The 13,167-nt window shown below is 38.3% G+C and overlaps 1 protein-coding gene across 1 annotated transcript; it reads left to right on the top strand.

The window, feature by feature from the left end:
- Positions 1-7,834: 7,834 nt before the first annotated feature.
- LOC138870085 (uncharacterized) lies at positions 7,835-9,348 on the top strand. The gene is made up of 2 exons (XM_070147658.1): positions 7,835-8,105; positions 9,008-9,348. Exons 1-2 carry the CDS (start codon positions 7,835-7,837, stop codon positions 9,346-9,348), a joined length of 612 nt encoding a protein of 203 aa, XP_070003759.1.
- Positions 9,349-13,167: the final 3,819 nt, after the last annotated feature.

The raw sequence follows: 13,167 nt of genomic DNA, 5'->3' as shown, positions 1-13,167 counted from the left end.
CAACTCAAGCCTCGAACACTGTTTTTCCTCTCGAATTTGGCTGCAAATAAATTGTATCTATACAAAAATGACTTCATAGCATCAATAAATTCTAAACAATTCGAATCCAATGCCTAATTATAGCTTTCCAATCATTCTTCCCAAAAACCCAAAAATCGACCCTGGACCCGCTTGGTCAAAACACGAGGTTCGGACTAAAATCAAATTACCCATTTACCCATGAGCCCAAATATATAATCATTTCCAGAATTTGACCCCAAAACGATGTCTAAATCACAATTAATTAAAAAGCCCTAACTCTACCCAAATCCCTAATTTCTACCCTTAATCATATGCTTTAGGTCTAGAAATTCAATAGATGTTGATGAAAATGAAAGAAAACGAGTTAAAAGTTACTTACCGAAGAAGTTTTGGTGAAAAAGTGCTTCAAGGATCGCCTAGGAGCTTTGGAGAAGAAGAAGTTTTGTAAAATTATGAGAAATCCCGTAAGTGTTATGTTTTGGATTTTTAAAAATCACTGGCCGTAAATGCCCTACGCATTCGCGACTGACCCCTCGCGTTCGCGATGGTCAGGCTGGATAAGCCTTCACGTTTGCGTACACGGGCTCGCGCTCGCGGAGAGTAATCTCCTCGAGCCCTCGCGTTCGCATCCAACAGGTCGCGTTCGCATAGGGTAATTGCCCCACCCCCTGCCCAGACCACTTGACCACCTCGATCGGCTCTCCACCTCGGTACACTTCACTATCTCTCTCATTCCCGAACTACACGTGGCCTGATTCCTGTATAACCAAGGATATGTAGGCAGCTCAGATACCAGGGCTCGGTCACATTCCCTCCCTTTCCTTAAGTGTAGTCCGTCCAAGTAATGGTCGGGTCAAAAACACGTCTAGTCGTTCTTTGTCGGAAAACTCTTCGTGTTTCCAGTCAAAGAGGGGCAGCTGTAAGCACGTGATTTTTGACCCTCCCCGGGAATTTTTACGTTCTTAAGCTTAAATATCTAATTTAGGACTAGTATAGCCATTTTAACTATTTTTACTTTATTTCGTTGCAAAAAGAAAAATTTCAAAAAATATATATATAAATTTTAGTTTATGTATCTCTCATAAATTTGAAAATACAAAAATTGCACTTTATTTTTGTACTTTATATAATTTCGAAAATTACAGAAAAATAAATAAAATATAGTTCTATTAAGGTTTTATAGTCATTTTAACTTTGAAAATACAAAAAATATTACTTCATATTTTATCTTAATATTGAAAAACGAAAATTACAAAAAAATAGTTTTATTAATATTTTGTAGCTATTTTAAAATCTTGAAAAATATTTAAAAATATATAGTTTTGTTTAAATACTAGTCTTATTTTTGGTAGTTATTTTGCTTACATAGGACTAGTTAAGCAACGTGTTCCTATTTCTCGGGTCCGGGCAAAAGAATAATATTCGGGTTCAAACTATCCGATTTTAGGCCTAATTTTCGGACCTAGCCCGTAATAAACCGTGTCCAGGACACGTGGGGAACCCCACCACGCGTGGGGGACATATGCCTCGAACCCCACCACGCGTGGGGCTCATTTTCATGGGCATTATGTTACAAAACACGGGGACCAACGAAAGAGGGATTTTGAAAATTTGAAAAAAAAAAAAAGAGAAAACATGTACTGTTTATCTTCTTCTTAAGAAGAAGAAGCAGAAAGAACTGGAAAAAGAAAAACCTACGAAACCAACTCCCCTCCACCAACTTCACGACGACCCTCCTCCTTGCAGCGTCCAAGCCCAAAAACCACCAGTCCGTCACCTTCCCCCAGCTCCCTCTCCGCCTCAACACCACCACCATGCTGCCCGCAACCCCACCGTCCAAACTCCATAACCAACGACCCCAAAACCCTCGTGTCCAAAACCTCTGGTAAACCACCATTAACGACCCTTACTGTCGCAGCAAGGACGACCACCTACAAACCATCACCTTCCCCAGCTTCCCTCACGTCCGAACCAGTCGCACCACCACACCCCGTCATCCAAACGACCACTCCTCCAGTCCGTCGATCTCCATACCTTGCTGCCCAGTTCCGTCGACCACGACCACTCCTCATCATCGGCCACTTTTCCTGCTTCTTCTTCCTGAAGAAAGTAGAACAAAAACCCTACGCCCACACGTCCGAACCCACCAGCTCCTCACCACAACCCAACACCACGACCAACAGTTTTCCCCCGTCGTCAAGTCCGCCATTTTCAGTCCGCCATTTTCAGTCCAAGGTCATCAATCTCCAAGCAGTCGTAACTGCGTTTCGCGAGCAGTTGTGGGTCGCTGCGATCCCGCCTTGCCGAGTTTTCTATTTTCCGTCGAGGTTCGGTACGTCGAGGTTGTTGTCCGAGGTTTCGTCGCGGGTCCAACGCATCGGACGATAATATCAAGTAGGTCATCTCTGTCCAAGTCCTTCATATTTGTTGTTTAGTAACATGAACATGTGTTCGTTGAGATACAATCCTGGTTCATGCGAATAGTATGCAAATGAGCGAGACATATTCACATGATGTTTGTAAGTTGCTATTCCTTGTTAATTAACTCCGTATGATATTGAAATTTGTTCGGGAATGTATTTCTTTTGTTCCGTCATGTTAAGTAGTTATTCGGCATTTTGTTTCTTCACGCTCAGATTGTTGTTATCTCAATGTTTGTCTTAATAGTTGTTTGAACATGTAGTAGCAGTGTTAAAATCATAGTAGTAATTTAATCCCGCGGAAAAATACTCGTTTCATCAAATAAGTTTAATCTACGATCCATCACCTCGCGAAATAGCAAAGAAATGTAGTCATTTTAGCCTTGTTTTTAATATAAAAAATATAAAAATAAATAATAAATAATAAAAAAAAAAAAAAAGACGAGCTTCGCTAAATAAAAATGTACAAATTGCGGAGCCCTCGCAAAATATATGTATTAAATACTTAGATTCCGGGACGGGCCGTTTAGTAAATTTCACGGCCCTACCCCAAAATAATAATGCGCTAGTTGCTTTAGGCGCGCCTTTAATAATGTTATCTCCCTAAACTCGGGTGCACATTTATGTGACCCAAATCCAAATCTCAACGGAGTCGAAATATGTCTCTAGTCACGGGCGCATTGATTGTGGCGTGGCCCGGGATGCATTTCCATGACGTTGCAAATTCTTTAAAAAAAATAAGAATGAGATGAGCCTCGCCGAATAAAAAATGCAAATTGCGGGGCCCTCAGTAAATACTTGTTTAAAATTACTTAGAATTCAGGAGGGTCGTTTAGCGAATTTCACGGCCTCCGCAAAATAATAATGCGCTAGTTGCTTTAGGCGCGTCTTTAATAATTTAATTTTCTTAAACTCGGGTGTGCATTTCATGCGACCCAAATCCAAATCCTAAAACATCAAATAAAATATGTTTCGGATTGTGGGTGCATTTCATGTGACACAGTCCAAAGATATATTTTAAGCGATGTTCACATTCTTGTAAAAACAATAATAATAAAGCGGTTAAAAGTTAGAATTTGCATATAAGGTCATACTTGTATAAAATCAGATAATCAAGCCGAATATAACAGTTGAGCGACCGTGCTAGAACCACGGAACTCGGGAATGCCTAACACCTTCTCCCGGGTTAACAGAATTCCTTATCTAGATTTCTGGTACGCAGACTGTAATATAGAGTCATTATTTTCCTCGATTCGGGATTAAAATTGGTGACTTGGGACACCCTAAATCTCCCAAGTGGCGACTCTGAAATAATTAAACCAATCCCGTTTCGATTGTCCTTTAATTGGAAAAAACTCCCCTACGCCCCCCCGGGAGCGGAAAAAAGAGGTGTGACAATATGTACTAACTCAAAAACTTCATACGAACTTATCCGTGTGATCAAATCGCCAAAATAAGATCATAAGCAACGAATTAAACCTCAAAATCAAGGAAATATTTCAAAACTTCTTAAACCTCAACTTTTGCAAATTAGGTCCGAAACACGTCAAACGACATCTGGTTTTCTCAAAATTTTACAGAAATATCTTAAATCATATATAAGACCTGTACCAGGTGCCGAAACTAAAAAACGGGCCCGATACCATCATGTGCTAATCAAATTTCATTTCAAATTTCTTTAAACAATTTAAGAAAATAATTTCACTTAAAAGTTTATTTCTCGGGCTTGGGACCTCGGAATTTGATTCCGGGCATACACCCAAGTCCCATATTTTCCTACGAACCCTTCAGGACCGTTGGATCACGGGTACGGGTCCGTTTACCCAAAATATTGACCGAAGTCAAATTTACTCATTTTATAATCAAAACTTAGCATTTTCACATATTTTCATATTTAATCTTTCCGGCTACGTGCTCGGACTGCGCATGCAAATCAAGGTGATGATAAATGAGGCTTTTAAGGCCTCGGAGACACAAAATTCAACTAAAAGAAAGTGATGACCTTTTGGGTCGTCATAACACCTCACGCACCGCTGGGACCAATACCCGTATCTTCACAAGAAGTGCAAAAGTGTAGTATGAGTACAACCAAACCAATGTACTTCGTAAGTGTCGAGCCTAACCTTGACAAGGTAGTGATGAGACTATGACAGGACACCTACGTAAATACACTTGTATAAGTGTGTGTGTATATATATATATATATAATTGTAATGTCCCGAACGATCGTTTTGAGCAATTGCACTTTGCTCGGTAGTTTAAGGGCGTGAATAGCTCCGTATGAAGTATTATGACTTGTGTGAATCGTTGGTTTTAGTTTTCAGGTTATTCGGAATCGATTTAGAAGAATGAAATTCATAATTGAAGCTTTAAGTTGGAAGAGTTGACCAAGTTTGACTTTTTAGAACTTGATCCTGGAACGGAATTTTTATGGTTCCATTAGGTCCAGATTGTGATTTTGGACTCGGGCATATGCCCGAATTTACATTTGGATATTATTAGAAGGTTTCAGCACTAATTGGCGAAAGTTGGAAATTCAATGGTTTGGAAAGTTCATAAGTTTGATCGAGAGTTGACTTTGAGGATATCGGATTTCGGTTATGGTTCCGGGAATTGGAATAGATTCATATGTCATTTGAGACTTGTGTATAAAATTTAGGCTCATTCTGGGTATATGTGATATGTTTCGGCACAAGCTTTAGATGTTGAAAGATTCAAAGTTCATTGCATTTGATTCGAGGTTTGATTTGTCGTTTCGATATTTTTATGCGTGATTTGAGGTCTCGAGTAGGTCCATTTTATGATATGGAACTTGTTGCTATATTCGGACGGGGTCCCGAGAGGCTCAGATGGGTTTTAGACGAGGTTTGAATTATTTTGTCAGATGTTGAAAATTGTTAAGGTTGTTGGTTCTGGTGTAACCGCATCTGCGGATTATAAGTCACAGGAGCGACTTCGTAGATGCGGGTTTCTCTTTGCAGCAGCGAAAATGGGCTGCATTTGGAGCTATGACAGATATGAAAATTAGGGCGCATTTGTGATCTCGCAGAGGCGAGGATAGAGGCACAAAAGCGACGAGATGCATAGAAGCGTGATCGGTTTGTCGCACCTGCGTGTGCACAGAAGCAGGGAAAGTTCCACAGGTACGGAAGGCTGGTCTTCATAGGTCTTCATAGAAGCATGACTTTTTACCACAGAAGTGGAGGTCGCAAATGCAACAATATGACCGCATATGCGGAAATGCTGGGCAGATTCTATACATATCCAGGGTTGGCTATTTTTATCACATATTGGGCTATAGACTTCGGATTTGGGCAATATTTTAAGAGATTTTCATCATATGTATTGGAGTAAGTGTTATCTATTCGGGTTTGATTATATTTCATGAATCTATTTTCATTTTGGCAATTGGTTGATGAATTCAAAAGAGAAATTGGAGATTTTTGTCTAAAGTTTCATATAGCAAATTTTTGAGTTTTAAACATCGACTCGGAGTCATATTTGAATGAAACTCGTATGGTTGGAATCGTAATTGAATGAGATGTTTGATTTGATAAGTTTAGTAGGGTTCCGAGGCGCAAACTCGGGTTTGAATTTTGGTCGATTTCGGGCCTTTTATTAAAGATTCAACCTTTATCATTTGGAATTGTTCATTAGGAATTATTTGATGTATTTGAGTTGCTTTTGTCTAGTTTCTAGGTGTTTAGAGGTTGGTACGCGCGGGATGACATTTTTTGAGTATTGTTTGGCTTGCTCTGTATTGGATTTGGCTTGTTCTAGGTAAATAACACTTTTAAACTTGGTTCTGAGGGTATGGAACCCTAAATTACGTGCTATGTGATTGATGTTGACGTGACGCGCATGCTAGGTGATGGGAGTGTGGTCGTGCATCGTAGTAATTGTGATTTAGTCGATTCTAGGAACTGTGTAGCCCTTTTATCTAAATATTTTATTGTACTCTATGTGTTAGAGCACTTGAGCTGTGATTCAGGTTAGAAATGATGTTTAGGCTATATGCTGGAACTATTGGGACCCATAGTAGTCAATCTTTGTTGTTGAGTTATTTTCTTAAGTGCATTTATGTACTCAGTCACATTCATCATTTCGTATCATATCTCAGTCTCTATTAACGTATGTTGTCACATCTCTTATAATTGATTAGGGTTGCTTAGCATGAGTGTTGTGAGCACGGGAGAATGGAGAGATTGACGATTGAGTGAGGTTGAGGTCCTGTTGTGAGTGATATTTATGGGATCTGGCTGCATGCCGTAGCAGGATTTATTGATTCATGCCAGGATTTAGCTTATAATAGCGCTTGGGCTGGATTTGCCAATCCGGAGTCGCACATACATAGTGGGCGCAATTGCTATTGATTTTTTGCGCTGGATCTGCCCTAGGTTTGTTTGCATTAGGCTAGATCTGCCTTAGATTTATTTATATTTGGGTTGGATCTGCCATGTACAGTACTGAGTGACTGAGTGTACTGAGTATTGAGCATGATGAGTGAGAATAAGAGACTATGAGATTGAGTACTCTGAGAGTGTGAGTACATGAGTTCATCACTGAGATGCATTACATTTTACATGCGTACTTGAGATACAGGTTCCACAATAAATAAGCCATTAATATTAGTAATCTAAATAATGCTAACAAAAGTCCAAACCAAAATCATATCAATACTAATGTTAACAAAACACATTCAATTCAATACTACGAACCACAATGTATTGAATATCTATTTTGTTTATTTTGCAATAATTTAGATAAAAATACATAATCTATTTTTATTTTTTCTTCAGCGTTTAGTCATGTATTTAATACTTCCTTATTAGTCTACTTATTTTAGCATGACTTAGTACTTTTTAGATTATGTTTATTTTTATTATGACTTTTTAATTAGCAATATTTATATTACATAATTTTATTGTCTTTATTATTGAATATTTTAGGATAATACCATTACATATCTCATACTTTGTATTATTTTCTTGGAAAATACCTTATATAGTTGTATCTTATTAGATGAAATATTTTGAGCACAAATGATATATTTTGTGCTACAAAGAGTATACCCGAAAAAACCCAGAAAAAATCCGAATAACACGAAAATCCGAAAAAACAGAGATTGAAAAACTCGAATTTTATTAGTTTGATTTGATTTTAAGATTTAATAACCCGACACAATTGATTTGGTTTGATAATTACAAAATCCGAATCAACATAACCTATGTACTACCATTACCACTTTACTACCTATGTACACCCCTATAGGAGACAATGTCTTAAATCCCCCGCTAAAAAGCACAAAAGTTGGCTCCCCTTTCCAGTGTAGTACTACCATTACCATTTTTCTAGTCTTCCCTAGTTTTCGAGGTAAGTAGCAAGGAGGAAAAATGGGAATCTGGGATTTCATTAATTTCGGCAAAGAAACGGTGAAAGGATACACACCGGATCCGATGAAGAAGGTGTATAATACTACCGATTATTACAGTGCAGCTGCCGTTAGAAAGATCGACGACGTCATTAGAGTTAACGGCATACAGAAGCTGGATCAGTACATACCCGATGATGAAGGTCGGGCTAAGATCGTTAGTTTCGGCACAAAATTCATCCAAAATACTTCCGTTTTTGCCGTCAAAGAAGCAGCCAACATCTTCATTCCTGGTTTGCTCCCTTATTCATTTAGACCTTTACCCCCCCCCCAAATCATAGAAAAAGGTGCATGCACTCTATGTTTATAATGAATTTAGATATAGATTAATGTGGACTGATGTGAAAAATGTTGTGGGTAATATTTTTTCCAAATCACCATGGGTAACAATTTTTCTTGCTTATTTTTCCCTCTTAAGACTGATTATTTTGATTATCAGAATTATTAGCTTTTTTACTCCATGTAAAATTCTAAGTGAAAATAGTTCATGCTCCTCCACATAAAATTAAAAAGAAAAGAACTAGTCTCAGTCACAGTTTAATAATTAAATAGAAAATATTTGAAAATTTTACAAGCAAAGAATTATTTACTTCCAAATAAATAGATAAGGATAAAATGAGGGAAAATGGTATATGTATAGAAAAAAGGTAGCAGGAATGCAGTGGAATAGTCTAGGCGCGCAAACTGACTTGAACACCAGCATGTGGTAAATAGTGTTTGTTTGTAGATTTAACTTGGATTCAAATTTTAGATATTTCAAAAAAGAGATAATTGCTGGGTGTGTTAGCCATGATTAAAGATCTTGAGCTTGAGTATGCAAGTATAGCCACCATGAGTTGCGTTAGCAGTTCAATTAAGCAATCTAATTGATCATATAATTGCATGCTACGATGCTCCGACTTTCCAAAAATGTTGTCGGGTGTGTGTTAGATTCTCCAAAAGCAGTGCATTTTTAATGATTCGATACGGGTGCAACAACATTTTGGAGAGTCTGCTCAACATAGATTGCAAGCACTTTAAAATAAAGTACTAGCAAACTCTAAAGTGAAATTGGGAAAAATGAAAACGTGTTGAATTGTTACATAAAACTCATGGTGAAATTTGTATAATGTCCAAGCTATTTTCTCATGTGCAGGTGGGAAGGCAGTTGCCAAAATTTACTCCGACACAGTTCGTGAAATGGAAACTGAGTGTCAAAAGAAACAAGACAAGTCATGTATCAAGGAAAACATTGGTACTAATTCAAGTACGAATACCACCGTTCGTAGTGATGCTCTGGCATTGCTAGATAGGTCAGAGATGCTGGAAAGCAGGGAGCTGAAGTTAGGTTCTGAAAATAGAGTTGAGGCTGATTCATTTGCACATCAAACACCTGAAGATGTCCTAAGAGTCTTTATGATGAAAGAATTTATGGGCACTCGTTATCTCGACAATTTGTTGGTTCCTGATCATCGACAACAGAAGAAGAAGGCGTAATTTCAGCAAACATAACTGGAATCACGAACTAAATGCAGCAGATTTCTACGTATGTATCTGGCATCTCGTATGTGTTCGTGTTAATTGCTCTGCTAGTAGTTTATGCATTGTAAATAAATCTAAATTACCTCTATGTTTTGTTTCCTTTGAAATTCGTGTGATGGGCAGCGAACTTTATAGATGCCTCTGCAACATTATGATGGGTTTGAATATGCTTGTAATTAGATCTAAGTACCTCTTTGTTTCCTTTCCCTTGAAGTTCTCATGGTGGGAAGCGAATTTATGGATGCGTCTATGACGGTGATGTGATCTGGACTATAGTATCACGAGTTTGAATGTGCTTGTAATTTAGATTTGAGGTATCGATTTGTTGTGTTTCATTTGAAATTTGCATGATGGGAAGCGAGCTATACAGTGTATTAGGAAAAATTAAGTTTATATATGGAATTTATTATAAGATGACACGTGGATCAGTCAAAGGAGGATAGGTGACGAAGAATAATCATAGAGGTACGAGCTTCAACAGGCACAAGTAGATATTCAGGAAAAAGCAAGAGAGATAGACGCTCGAACCTCTTTATGATGGAAGGGAATGAATTTGATAGTAAATAAGGTATAAATACGTACTACTGGGCATTAAACACGAAAAACGTTAAGAAATCTGTATTAAATCAAATATGATTACTGATTGTAATGTTACAATAAATGCCATTAAATGCCATTAATTATCAATAATGGCACTATTATGGTAAAAACAAAACGTATTACCTAGAAATAGCTATAAAAAGAGAAGATTGATCATTTGTAAGTACACAAAATACTATTGGAATACATTGTTTACTTTGCGTTCAGCTATTATTTCTCAATTATTCTTATTTCTACTTGATTATCAGTACCCCGGGTTCTTTTAACATAAGCTTTGACCGAAATCCCTATTTTTGGTTAAACAAATTGGTTCCGTTGCCGGGAATCTGATAATCGTTTACTTTCTTTATCAATTCTTTCATCAAAAAACATACCATGTCAAATAACAACAACAACAACAACAACAACAACCAACAAGATCCTCAATATCAGGAGAATGATGCGGGTGACAGGACCCCACTTCCCTCACCACGTGATTCACAACGTCAGTCAGGAGAAAGAACTCCATATGGCTCTGAAACAAATAACGAGATTGCGAACCAAAACGGATTTGAGGCAAATCAAAATACTGGAGTTGCGAACGAGCAAGCACTCGATGATGCTCTGAAGAATCTAATTGCTCAACAAGTTAGTAATGCTCTTCGGGCTTTTACCAGCCAGTTGTCAGTTGCGCCACCAATGCCAACTCCGAATCAGAATACTTTGGAAAACCCAAGTTCTGGGCTCGTTCATTCAGGCACTGGTGGAACTCCAAGCGAGTCTCGTGATGGCGAACCAGGTAACATAGTTAATTCGGATTTACAAAGTTTACTTCTAACCCTACAGAAGCAGCTCAAGGAACAAAGCAATCGCATAGAACAAATACCTGGAGTACCACCTGTAATCAAAGGAATAAACATGAATAAATACTCACAACAACCATGGAAGCCTAGTACTGCTACGGTGTCAATACCGAAGAAGTTCAAGATGCCTGATATTCCAAAGTATGATGGCACAACTGATCCACGAGACCACGTGACTACATTCACAACTGCTGTGAAAGGCAACGATTTAACCAAACAAGAAATCGAATCAGTATTGGTCAAGAAATGTGGTGAAACACTCACCAAGGGAGCATTGACATGGTATTCTCTTTTACTCGAAAATTCTATAAATTCTTTTGTTGAGCTTGCAGATTCATTTATCAAAGCGCATTCGGGAGCTCAAAAAGTCGAAAAAAGAATGGAAGATATTTTCAAAATCAAGCAAGGAGATTCAGAGTTGCTTAGAGAGTTCGTGGATGGGTTCCAGCGTGAAAGAATGACGCTACCACGCTTACCTGATAACTGGGCAGTTATGGCTTTCGCCAGTAATTTGAATAAGAAAAGCTCAGAAGCCACGAGACGACTCAAGGAAACTCTGCGTGAATTTCCAGCAACAACCTGGAATGATGTTTACAACCAATACAACACGAAGCTAAATAGAAGAAGATACTATCTCGTGGTCTCAAACAGAGGAGAAGGTGAGTTCAAGACTTGTAGAAACCGAAAAAAGGTCCGGTAAAACTAGATATGAACCATATATGGGCCCAGCAGGAAAAGACTCCCGATCAAAACAGGACAATTCAAGGTACGATCATAGATCAAGGAATAGAGAGTCAGGCTCATCATCGAGGTTTGGAAACGATCGAAACACACAAGAGACGCGAGATGATGATAGAAACTTGAAGGCAAGATTTGGCGGTTACAATTTTAATGTCAGCATTTCAGAGTTAGTAGCCGTATTAAGAAGCATGAGTGATAAGGTGTGGTGGCCAAAAGAAATGAGATCAAATCCAAATAGACGTAATCCTGACCACTAGTGCGAATTTCACAACGATCATTGTCATAAAACAGCAGATTGTAGATTGCTACAAGGAGAAGTCGACCATCTATTGAAACAAGGGTATTTTACTGAATTATTTAGTGAAAAAGGTAAGCAAGCATACATGAAAAATAGGCAGGAGCCCCTTAAACCTCTTTCTCCGAAAATGACCGTTAATGTTATAAGCGGGGGCGAGGAAATCAATGGCGTAACATATACGGCGGCCAATAAAGTTTCTAACGTTACAATTACCCACGGGAAACGGGTGCAACATGTTCTGGAGGATGAAAGTATTATATTCGATGATGCAGATACAGACGACGTGTTAACTCCACACAACGATGCACTGGTAATCTCTCTACTTGTACATGATACTAATGTGAAACGAGTTTTGATTGATCCAGGTAGTTCCGTGAACAATATTTTGCTAAGAGTACTAAGAGAGATGCAAGCTGAAGATAAGCTAGTACGTAAGGCACATACTTTGTCTGGCTCCGACAATTCAAGTGTTGTGATAAAAGGGGAGGTAATACTTACAACATTCGCAGAAGGGGTGGTCAAAGATACGAAATTTTAAGTGGTAGAGATGGAAATGGCTTACAATATGATTCTCGGGAGACCGTGGATCCACGAGATAGATGTTGTTCCATCTACCTTACATCATGTTATTAAATTCCCATCACCGTGGGGAATACGTCAAATCCGTGGGGATCAACAGACTTCCAGGAGCATCAATTCTGTAGCAGATTCAAGTACGAAAAACGAAGAAATGTAGCAATTACAGAATCCAGTTGAGGATATCACGACACAAGCCTCAACTGAACAAGGACGGACGGATGTGGACTCAAGGCCCGATTCCATTCAAGAACTAGAAGAAAATGAAAATATCAAAACAACAATTAAAGAACTGGAGGCTGTAGAGTTATTTACACAATGGACTGAAAGGAAAGTCAACATTAGGGCCAACTTAAGCCATGACACGAAAGGAAAGTTGAATGAATTTTTAAAAACTAACGTGGATTATTTCGCCTTGTTCCATTCTGATATGACAGAAATACCCTCGGAAGTAATGACTCACAAGTTAAATGAAGATCCATTGTATCCGCCAGTCAAGCAAAAGAAGAGAAAGCAAGGGACTTTCAAAAATCAGGTGATTCAAGATGAGGTTCAAAAACTATTAAAAATCGGGTCTATCCGCGAGGTAAAGTATCCTAATTGGTTAGACAATACTGTGGTAGTACCGAAAAAGAATGGCAAATGGTGAGTTTGTGTAGATTACACCGACCTTAACAAAAGCATGTCCTAAAGATTCTTTTCCATTACCACATATAG

Source organism: Nicotiana sylvestris, chromosome 6, assembly GCF_000393655.2.
Source record: "Nicotiana sylvestris chromosome 6, ASM39365v2, whole genome shotgun sequence".
Classification (NCBI taxonomy): Eukaryota; Viridiplantae; Streptophyta; class Magnoliopsida; order Solanales; family Solanaceae; genus Nicotiana; species Nicotiana sylvestris.
This window is presented reverse-complemented; position numbering and strand designations above follow the sequence as displayed.